Below are 12,175 nucleotides of genomic sequence, written 5' to 3'. Positions count from 1 at the left end.
TCTTTTTAGTTTTTTTTGTAGTTTTTACCTTTTTTAGTTTTTTTTCTTCTTTTGTATTAGTGTGAAATAATTCAGACGTCATATGCGGACAAACACGACGTCACTCGACAGACAGACAGACAGACATAACCCACAAACAACTTATTTTTATATATATTTATTCATATTTTTTTAGTTTTCTTTTTCTCTTTTATTTTTCAGTTTTTTCCTTTTTTTTAGTTTTTTTCTTTTTTAGTTTTTAGTTTTTTTTTAGTTTTTTACCTTTTTTTAGTTTTTTTTAGTTTTTTTAGTTTTTTAGCTTTTTTAGTTTTTTTATTAGTTTTTATTTTTTTTTGTAGTCTTTGCCTTTTTTTATTTTTTTCAGTTTTTTTTTAGTTATTAGATTTTTACCTTTTTTTAGTTTTTTTTAGTTTTTTAGCTTTTTAGTTTTTTTTTCTTTTTAGTTTTTTTTGTAGTTTTTACCTTTTTTAGTTTTTTTCTTCTTTTGTATTAGTGTGAAATAATTCAGACGTCATATGCGAACAAACATGACGTCACCTGATCCATCCACAGATCCACACACAGACAACTTATTTTTATATATATAGATAGTTACCCGATTAAATTCATTGATAAAATATTAAAAAATAAACGCATTAAACATAACAATAGGGTTATTGGAATTTCGCAGGTTCCAAAATTAAATGTGTCTAAAAGTGACATTTCTTTGACTTAGTAACCTACTTTGGGGGAAATGCTTAAACAAATTTTGCGTAAACATAACATTGAGACATGTTTCCAATCGGTGAGATCAATAGTTGGTGTCCTTAATTCAAGGAAGGATTTAACCCGGAGAGATTTAGTTAGTGGGGTGTATAAAATTCCTTGTTGTTGTGAAAAGTTTTATATTGGTAGAACTCACCAACAAATTCTTGAAAGATTTATTGAGCATTGCAACTCAATAGAAAAAACCCTACAGCTAAGCAAGCCTCCTGAAACTTTTGTTTCGGCTCTGGCTGAATATACGTTCTTTCATCCTGAACATTTTGTACAATTTGATGAAGCCACGGCTATTTCTAATGATAGGGGTTTTTCTCAGTCTCCGAGGGAGACTATAGAAATTAAAAAAACATATGTTTGCTAAGCTTTCAATAAATAGGGACACTGGAAAATTAAATATTGCAATTTATGATTGTCTTTTGAAAAATGAAATAATAGTCAATAAGGGAATTAAGATCTTACACAATCACCAGGGGACTAGATTACCTACTGGGCCAAAAGGAGTTGCTTCAATAATAGCTAACAAGAGGATTATTTCGCAACAAAATAATTTACTTAATTTCAATTTTTAGAATTTTTTACTCAGTTGCTTGATGCTCTCATTGAAGTAACTCGAATAGCTTCTTTTCCCTACGTGAATCAGTTGCGACAATTGTATTTATTAATATTGTTGGTGGTTTTATTTGTTGTAGTTATGGCCTTGGGAAGGCACAGGGGTTTTGAGCCCTGATCGAGTTAATTTCTGCTCGTTTTGAGTTTGACTCAGTTATTTATTGTAATTTCTGTTCGTTTTGGGTTTCATTTATTTATCGATGCTGACTTGTGGTATTCCAAGTCAGGTTATGAAAAAGGACACCAGAGCTTACAATTTTTAATCCCCCGAGTTACAACGACCACGAAGTGGTAGTGGAAAAAAAATTATTACATAGGAGACATTTCCTTTATTAAGTCAATACTTGTGCTATGATAGTATTATTTTCTGTATTTTAGTCTTTATTGTTTTATTTTAAATTACTTTTTATTATTGAAATTATATTTTAGTTTAATTATTTGAATTGTAAGGCTTTATCTGTCTAATTTTAAGTTATTTTATGGGAAGAACTTTAAAAAAAATAAGTCTGCTTTGTAGCTTGTCAGCTACTCCAGCTCTTGTCCAGCTATTCAATAAAGCATTATTTAAAATTATGAGTATTTCTTCCATATTCTTTCTGTATTAAATGATTAAAATATAATTTGAAAATACTTACAAATTCGGTTCAAATATATCCTTCACATTCAAATCTTCAAATACCTTTTTACATGCATCTATGTCCATTCCGTGAAATACCATTCCACTTGCCGTTAAATCCTGTAAAAAGAAAAAAGAAAAAATAGTACGATTATACTACCAATAGTTACTGCAAAAAATTAAGGGAAGAAGAAGGGGTGAATGGAAAAAGGGACATGGTATACATGCGAAGAACAAGAAGAAGTTTCAAACTTTTTTTTAAGTTTTTTTTTAAGTTTCCTTTTAATGAAATGCCATTCCACTTGCCGTTAAATCAGTGGTTTTCAAATGATTTTGTGGCATACCCCGCCAAGGCATTTCAAAAATCCTGATGCCCCCTCTTGATATTTAAATTTTCTCACTCAAAATTTTACGTGTATTCAAATGAAGGTTCTTATCTTAAATTAGTATCTAACGAATAAATACTGTCTGAATACAACACCTTTCATACAATGTACAACGTCACCGATACAACGTCAACCGTCAACGTCAACAGCGTCAACAGCGAAACACAACGTCACTGCAATACTATCATATATCTTTTTTGCTCTTAAATTCATTTGAATGTAACATCACTTAAATGAAAAATGTTTTTTTTAAATTAAGGCTTTAAAATATAGTTAGCCAGAGGGTACACGTCCTCTGCATGATCCACCAAAATATTGCCATGGCCCACCGGCGGAGCCAGCGCCCCACATCGGGAATCAAGGCGTTATATCCAGCAACAAATCAATACAGGTCATACACTCAATAGTAATCGCAAAAAAAAAATGAGAGAAGAGGTGGTTAGTGAAGAAGAAACTCCTTAAAAATACGATGAACAAAAAGAAGCTACAAATGCTTTTTTAACCGTATTTACATCCATTCCATGAAATATAGTTCCATTTGCGGTTAAAGCCAGTAGAAATACAATATAGGTTATTGAGTAGAAAAAAATGCCACCACAAAGGTAGTATTAATCGCCGGTGGTATTTAGACCAATTGCATAAAAGACAGTTTTTTAAAGGCTCAATTTTCTTTGTTACACAATTGCATAAAAGACAGTTTTCTAAAGGCTCAGTTTTCTTCGTTACGCTTTGTATTTCTTCATAGCTAATAGAGTGCATTTAAGATTTAATCTTAGGTTTTAAATTAATTTGGTTTAACTTTTTAATCTTCAATTTAATTTTAGTACATGGACCCTATTTAAATGGAAGAAATTCATTATTGAATCAGTCCAGATATTGGAAGACGTCTCCTTCTTCCTTGCAGAGCAAGTCACAAGATGTATCTGAATATTTTAGTGCCCATAGGCTTTCTTTGCAACTACTTTTTTGTTACTTCGTATCTGCTATAGCGGAAAACTTTTATCGGATACCTGACCAGACTCGTAGGATTTGGTTACATTTTTGACAGCATTTTTTTTTGGACAGCATAAAAAACGAAGCTCTATTTTGTAACTTTCAGGCAAGGCCGTATGCACGGGGGAGGTTACCGGGTTTGAGCCCCCCCCCCCCAAAAAAAAATGTCCGAGTCGTAAAAAAATAAAAAATGGATATAAACTAATTTTTTTATGTGTCCTGAATTTTTTCATCCCCAGAACGAAATCCCTGGATACGGCCTTGCTTTCACATATTTTCTGGGTTTGAAATGTGGAGTCATAATTGATTGTGATCTGGCTGCACAGAATTTATAAAAGAAAATAAGTTCCACAACAGGGTGCTGTTTTCAGTCATTCTGTGCAGTATAAGACATAAAAAGAGAATACTAATGTGCACCTATGATTCTTGAATAATATCAAACGCTTCATGGTAACGAACTACAACTAAGGAGCGACCGGGCTCAATAGCAACCGAAACTCTAAAAAGTGAAATTTTGATACCAATAGATATATCAAAAGAATCGACTTATCATGCTTATTTCAAATATTTAATGGCTAAGATCCTGAGAAAATTTGATTGATTTTCGAAAAAAGGGCAATCACCCCCTACAAGTCATAGAATCTTAATAAAATATCACACCGTCAGATTTAGCGTAGCCTATCAGAAAACCCAACTGTAGAGGTTTCAAGCTCCTATCTACTAAAAATGTGGAATTTTGTATCTTTTGCTAAATAAAAAATCAAATAGCTATTTTTTCTTTTCTTTTTCAGGGGTTATCGTAGTGCTCCTAAAATATCGTGACAGGAATCATTCGAACATATGTGAAAAGTTCTAGTGCTCTTTTTAATGACCAAAAAGACTGGAGGGAAACTAGACCTCCTCCCCCACCCTTTTTTCCTCAAAATCATCCAATTAAAATTTTGAGATAGCCATTTTGTTTATCATAGTTGAAAGGCCCAATAATAATGCATTTGGATATGACATGAATCCATTTGAAATAACATGAAATTTTATAGCATGAAGTTATAAAATTTTCCCATTGTTTACTCATTGTATTTGTTATTTGGAAGCACGCATACATTTTAGGGTGAGGGGGACGAATTTTCAGCTATTTTTTCCACGGGGGAATTTTTTCATGGGCAGGGAAGTTTCCAGCGGGTGAAATTGTCAGGAGAAATTATACAATGGGGGAATCTGCAAGAATTCCTAGACAAAATTCTTTTTTTAAAATTCTTGCTTTCCATCTGAAAAGAGAAAGCAAATTCTTGCTTTCTCTTTTCCGTCTCAATCTTACGTGCGGAATTGTTAAGCCTAATTGTTCTGGGTAAATTTTCACCGGGATTGAACTGTCTAGAGAATATTTCCGTGGGAAAGGTATTTCTCCGTGGATTTCCTGGATTATTTAAAAAACGATCAGAAATTAAATTAAAAGAACAAGTCTTTTCAATTGAAAGTAAGGAGCAACATTAAAAGTTAAGCGAAAAGAAATTATTACGTATATGAGGGGGGGTTGTCTCCTCCTATACACCTCACTCTTTACGCTAAATTTTGAATTTTGTCCCAATTCTTTAACAACGACTCATGAAACACTAGGGTCATTTAATTAGAACAACAAGAAGCTTTTTTAAAAGTAATAAAAAAATTAGCCTAAAGAGTGAGGTGTTGAGGAGGAGGCAAACCCCCTCATATACGTAATAATTTCTGTTCGTTTTAAGTTTTAGGGTTGCTCCTTACTTTCGGTTGAAAAAACTTATTTGTTTTTAATGATTTTCGATCAATAAACAGTATCTTAAATCCTAATCAAAAAATTTTTCATTTTACTTTACAAAGTTTTAAGTTTTACTTTTTTTTAAATATATATTTTACAAAGAGGTAAAATTTAGCGGCAAAAATAATATCATAGATCCTAATGGAAAAAAAATATTCTGAATTTAAAGAAATCTAACTTGTTCCGAATTTATATTAGATGGATATAAATCGGCACTTTCTGCCAAAGAAGTTGCATTTAGATGGGTGAAGTTGTAGTATAGATGCACAGAAGATTTGTTTCGTGGCATAATAAATGAATGTGGATTTCCGCTTCCTGCTATAGAAAATGGACACATATGGGTGAAGTTACGGTATAAAAATATAGAAGATGTGCATTGTGGTATAGAAAATGGATAAAGGGGGTGCTTCCTGACATAGAAGTTGAGTTTAGATCAGTGTAGGTGCGGTATAGGGCATGCGTGTTATGCTAAAGAAGATAGTTACCGATCAGCACTTCCTGCTATAAAAGTATAGTCTAGGTGGGTGAAGTTGTAGTATAGAAGCATAGAAGATGTGTATTGCGGTATGGTAAATGAGTGTGGATTTGCACTTCCTGTTATAGAAGAAGGGTTTAAATGGGTGAAGTCATAAAACTCTGGTGAATGGGTGGTATAAAAATCTAGAAGATGTGCATTGTGGTATAGAAAAAGGGGTACTTCCTGACATAGAAGTTGAGTTTAGATGAGTGTAGGTGCGGTATAGGGCATGCGTGTTATGCTACAGAAGATAGTTACCGATCAGCACTTCCTGCCATAAAAGTAGAGTTTAGGTGGGTGAAGTTGTAGTATAGAAGCATAGAAAAGAAATGTATTGCGGTATGGTAAATGAGTGTGGATTTGCACTTCCTGTTATAGAAGAAGGGTTTAAATGGGTGAAGTCATAAAACTCTGGTGAATGGGTGGTATAAAAATCTAGAAGATGTGCATTGTGGTATAGAAAATGGATAAAAGGGGTACTTCCTGACATAGAAGTTGAGTTTAGATGAGTGTAGGTGCGGTATAGGGCATGCGTGTTATGCTACAGAAGATAGTTACCGATCAGCACTTCCTGCTATAAAAGTATAGTTTAGGTGGGTGAAGTTGTAGTATAGAAGCATAGAAGATGTGTATTACGGTATGGTAAATGAGTGTGGATTTGCACTTCCTGTTATAGAAGAAGGGTTTAAATGGGTGAAGTCATAAAACTCTGGTGAATGGGTGGTATAAAAATCTAGAAGATGTGCATTGTGGTATAGAAAATGGATAAAAGGGGTACTTCCTGACATAGAAGTTGAGTTTAGATGAGTGTAGGTGCGGTATAGGGCATGCGTGTTATGCTACAGAAGATAGTTACCGATCAGCACTTCCTGCCATAAAAGTAGAGTTTAGGTGGGTGAAGTTGTAGTATAGAAGCATAGAAGAAGTGTATTGTGGTATGGTAAATGAGTGTGGATTTGCACTACCTGCTATAGAAGAAGGGTTTAAATGGGTGATGTTATAGAACTATGGTGAAAGGGTGGTATAAAAATCTAGAAGATGTGCACTGTGGTATAGAAAATGGATAAAAGGGGTACTTCCTGACATAGAAGTTGATTTTAGATGAGTGTAGGTGCGGTATAGGGCATGCGTTTTATGCTACAGAAGATGGTTACCGATAAGCACTTCCTGCCGTAAAAGTAGAGTTTAGCTGGGTGAAGTTGTAGTATAGAAGCAAAGAAAATGTGTATTGTGGTATAGTAATTGAGTGTTGATTTGCGTTTCCTGCTATAAAAGGGTTTAAATGGGTGAAGTTATAAAACTCTAGTGAATGGGTGGTATAATCACCTAGAAGATGTGCACTGTGGTATAGAAGACGAGTACAAGTGGATGCTTCCTGACATAGAAGCTGAGTTTAGATGGGTGAAGGTGTGGCATAGAAATACATAAAATGTTTATTGTGTATATAAAAATGGCTTTGGATTAGAACTTCCGACAATAAAAATTGTGTCTATATGGGTCAAGTTATGATATAGAAAAATAGAAGATGTGTATTATGATGTAGAATACGGATACATGTGGGTATTTACTGCTATAAAAGTTGAGTTTAGATGAGTGAAGTTGTGGTATAGAGACATAGAAGATGTGTATGGCGGTATAAAAGATGCGTAGTGACCAGCAATCCCTGTCAGAGAAGTAGAGTTTAGTTGGGTAATGTTGTGGTATAGAAGCATAGATTATGCATGTCTTGGTATAGAAGATGGGTATAGATTGGCATTTCTCACCATAGAAGTTGAAGGTTAATTTTCAACCCAATTGTTGGACACTTATACTCTCAAAGCCTCCAAAATTCTTTAATTTTGTTAACATTTTATTTAAGACGCTCCAGTCACCTACATAATCAAATTCTAGTTGAGTTTGACCTTCCCAATTAATTCTGGGCCCTCCCATGCCGTGTTACTTAGTGCAAAGCTATTAAAAATAATCAATATGAACGGGGATAGGGCAAAACCCTGATCAAGGCCTGAATAAACACCAAATCAGCTACCAGCCTTATTTCCAACCTTAACCACATAAACATTGTTCTCGTATATAACCACTTTAATTGCTCTCACACTAATCACTTTAATGTATTTTTCTGGTATACCATACAATGATAGGACCTTCACTAAAGCTTTTCTATCTGCTGATTCAAATAACTGTTCATAATCTATAAAACTAATGACTGTCCTGTGGTGGCGCAGTGGATTTGACCTTAGCTTGGTAATACGGGACCCAGAAATCGAATCAAGCTGCAGGAATGCACTGCAGGGCCGACGCAGGGACCTTAGTAGTCAAGAAGCGTCGTTAATTCTTAAATAATAAATAAATAATAAACTGATGACTAAAGAGGTCTGATGATTCAGACGCTTTTTAGTCATTAATCGAAGAGCAAAAATTGATCAAATTTTAATAGAACAACACCCTTCTTCCCTCAAAACTTTTTCTTCAGCATCTCTTAGTCTAATATTTATTCTCAACTAAGGAATCCGTTTCCTGTAGAAACCAAGGCAATGCCTCTATAACTACTGCACTCAATCTTATCACTTTTCTTATTCAGGGTCTTTCCCTGTAGTGTTTCCCTTAGTGTTTTCCTAAAATCGCTAGACACTTCATAAAGTAAGGAGCAACCTTAAAACTTACAACGGACAGAAATTATTACGTATTTGAGGGGGTTCACCCCCTCGTCAGTACCTCGCTCTTTACGCTAAAGTTCAATTTTTGTTCCAATTCTTTAAGAATGACCCCTGAATCACAAAGGCCGTTTAATTAGAATAAATAGCTATTTTGAAAGTACTAAAAAAACTTTAACGTAATGAGCGAAGTGATGACGAGGGGGCGAACCCCCTCATATACGTAATAATTTCTGTTCGTTGTAATTTTTAAGGTTGCTCCGTACTTTCAGTTGAAAAAACTTTTGTTTGATTTATTTTCTCATTGTTTTTTTAAATAATGCATTGATTTTTTAATTTTGCGTTATTATTTTTAATCCTTTTTTTTAATCTTTATTATTTTTTAATTCTCATTATTTTTTAACCCTTTTATGGTCGTCCCATTCTCCCCCCCCCCTTCCTAAAACCACCCTGTTCTGCTCTCAGAGCTTCATGTACAATGTCTTTCAGTCTAAAAAGTATCATTATACAAAGTAATTTGCATCCTTCAGCAACCAAGCTAATGCCTCTATAATTACCACATTAACTCGTGTTACCTTTTTTGTACAGGGGTTTAATTAAGGCTTTCCAAAGATCACTATGTAATTACCCTATTTCGAAAGTCTTATTCATCAGTATTTCATCTCTAACCTCACATCCACCCTATTTTAGAAGCTCATTTACCACACTATCAACGCCTGAGGCCTTACTTTTTTTTATATATTTTAGTACTATCTACAACTCCTCGTAAAATAAAATCTTCTCTCACTTCCCAACGATCTAAAAATTTCTCGCTCTTTTCTATATTACTATTAACAACTTTATCATGGCTCAACACGTTCTCAGTGTTCTGCCCATTTCTTACAAGCACTTTTATATACACACTAATCTTTAACATTCTCATTAATATGTGTACATTGCAGGTGAAAATAGTCGTTTTTAAATACACATTTATAAACACTTATGAACTAGAAGTCAAAAAGGTCCTATTTGTCAATGCTAAAAAAAAAAAAAAAAAAAAAAAAAAAAAAAAAAAAAAAAAAAAAAAAAAAAAAAAATTGAGAATCCATAATTTATCCCCTTATATGGGCTTCTTTCTTTGTGTCAGAGCTATCCCGAAAACTTTAGACCTTGTATTCGGGAACACTGTCTTTAAATAGGTATTTTGATCAGAAATTTATAAACAAATTTTCCAAAACCACGCTTATGATTAGATAAAAGACAAAGGGTAGTAAAGCACCACCATCTACCCGTTTTTGCCTCAATTCATTTAATTTTTCTCTGGTAGTATACCCAGAACCGGGTTTAAAACTTTGACACTTCTAGCCCCAAGCGTTTTTGCCACTCCGTTTTTGTGTGATTTTCCGCGAAATCCTTGAAAATTCGAGGATAGTGGAAGCACTGAACAGAACATAACTGACGAGCCAAAAGTAACTAAAAAAGAGAGGTGAAACTGAGCTCTCAACTGCCATTCTTGAGAGACATCTGACAGTTTATAAGTGACCACGGAATTCTTCTGTTGTTTTAAATTCATTTTTCTGTGAATAGGCGGCGCGGCGGCTGAGTTGAGCGCGGCGGCACCTGGCACTTTGACGGTAAATCATATTAATCCAGTTTTTGTTAAGAAAAAAATCACACAGTGATAATGTATTTCATCCCTGGCATTGTGCACTCCTAGGCCCAGGCCTATGGTAAATTCAGGCATGAGAATAGATAAAAAAACGGATAAAAAAATCTTCTACCCCATTATCAGCACCCGGGGCTAATCCTGTTAGTACTGTCACTAATTCTTCCTCACAAAATAAATCTCCCTTCACATCCGAAGTGACACAAACTTTTCATTCTTCACTACATTATTTTCTTGTAACTCTATCCCGATTTAGCACATCCTCAAAATGTTCTGCCCACCTCAATATAATAAAAATATACTTTCTTATGAGAATTTTAAAACTACTCACAGTATTGCAGCATTACAAAGTCTAGGCCCAGTGCTGAGCATACCAACTTTCCTACCACATTAATTGAGGTTTTGTAGATGACAGATATTGCCTTTACGTTTACAAAATTTTCAGTTCCACGTTATGATCTTATAACACTTTATCTTTAACCCCCTAATCTTTGAACCTTTGTCTCCAATCATTTGCCACGGGGAGGTACCAGACACAAATTTGTATTATGTGTGCGCTGATATAATCTACAAATGTGTATAATTTTAATGTGATTGATAGAAATATTTTTGCATAGATAGATGACAAGCCTACTCGCTCATAAAATCTATTAAATTGACTTGTTTCAAATGTCACTAGATTAAAATATCACTAAGTTGACTTACATGAAATGTCACTAAATCAGGTGAATACACCGAGGGACTTAGGTTAATGGCGGGGATGTTCTTCCCATCAATGACTGTTTTCTGAACTCTATATGCATTTGGCTGTATCTAAAAAAAAAAAAAACTTATATAAACCATGAAGGCATAACGATTAGACTTCGGGTCAAAATGGCACATCAATCTTTTCCTAAATGGTGGCATATAATAAAAAACGCTGTTTTACAATCTCAATTGGACCTCGCCCCCCGTTTTTATCGATTTTTTGGATGTCCGAACTCTATCAGCCTCATCCATCCCTAAGAGGAAAAAATTACACACATGTCAGAGTAACATTTCGCAATAAATATCATTTGAATCAAATTTAAGCTGGATTTTTATCGCAGTTTGATATCACATTGAGACAAGGAGAAAAAATTATGAAAGTAAATAGGAAATTTGAAAAAAAAAATTTATTCGATACAAGTAGGGATCGAAGGGTACCATTGAAAACCATAGACCAAATTCTTTTGCGGTAACAACCCTCTTTGTCCTGATACTTGGTTGCAACAACCAGAAACATAGAAAGTATAATGTAATTCACAGACATAAAAAACGAAATGTCATATCAAAAGCATTAGTCAAAACGCCTTCAGAAGCAAATCTGATTTTTCATCCTTTTCCAAAAAAAAACCATGAATCGTTACGTCAAGATGTCATTTTTCTTTTCTTTTTTTAAGCGAAAAAAGGGGGAATGACTGTAGGTGAATCATACCAACACTGTCATGCCTAAAGACCGTATTTGACAATTTGACACTTAAAAAATAATTGCTAAAAACCGTTTTAGCACGAAAAATTTGGTTCTATCCCAATTTCTAGGGTTGTAACAGAAGGAAGGCTGAGATGACTTGAACGCTTTTTGCATATGTTGGATGAACGATTACCATAGATGGTCCTTTTTGGCTATCCATCGAGAGGAAAACGAAAATCAGATCACACAGTCTCAGTGCCCACAGTCTCAGTGTTAACCTCAAGCAGCTTGGTACTGCAGTGACCTGTTAGTAGTAGTATGAGCTCTGAGATGGCTTACTCATAAAAAATGCTGTGATTCCAAACTTTTTATTCTTTTCACGGGCTTTCTATTTCTCAAAAAAGAAAGAGAGGAAAACGAACAGCAGATCACACAGTCTCAGTGCACCCAGTCTCAGTGTTAACCTCAAGCAGCTTGGTACTGCAGTGACCTGTTAGTAGTAGTATGAGCTCTGAGATGGCTGACTCATAAAAAATGCTGTGATTCCAAACTTTTTATTCTTTTCACGGGCTTTCTATTTCTCAAAAAAGAAAGAGAGGAAAACGAACAGCAGATCACACAGTCTCAGTGCACCCAGTCTCAGTGTTAACCTCAAGCAGCTTGGTACTGCAGTCACCTGTTAGTAGTAGTATGAGCTCTGAGATGGCTGATTATAAAAAATGTTGTGATTCCAAACTTTTTATTCTTTTCACGGGCTTTCTATTTCTCAAAAAAG

At 34.4% G+C, this 12,175-nt stretch overlaps 1 protein-coding gene across 1 annotated transcript in view; it reads right to left on the bottom strand.

Moving 5' to 3' along the window:
• The window catches only part of LOC136039175 (uncharacterized), a 59,090-nt gene that overhangs the window by 9,605 nt on the left and 37,310 nt on the right, over positions 1-12,175 (bottom strand). The window contains exons 5-6 of the mRNA XM_065722690.1: positions 10,674-10,781; positions 2,007-2,107 (exon numbers count right to left, since the gene is read on the bottom strand). Of these exons, the coding sequence (XP_065578762.1) occupies positions 2,007-2,107; positions 10,674-10,781 (209 nt within the window). The remainder of the gene's footprint in view (positions 1-2,006; positions 2,108-10,673; positions 10,782-12,175) is intronic.

Source organism: Artemia franciscana, chromosome 19 (genome assembly GCF_032884065.1).
Source record: "Artemia franciscana chromosome 19, ASM3288406v1, whole genome shotgun sequence".
Classification (NCBI taxonomy): Eukaryota; Metazoa; Arthropoda; class Branchiopoda; order Anostraca; family Artemiidae; genus Artemia; species Artemia franciscana.
This window is presented reverse-complemented; position numbering and strand designations above follow the sequence as displayed.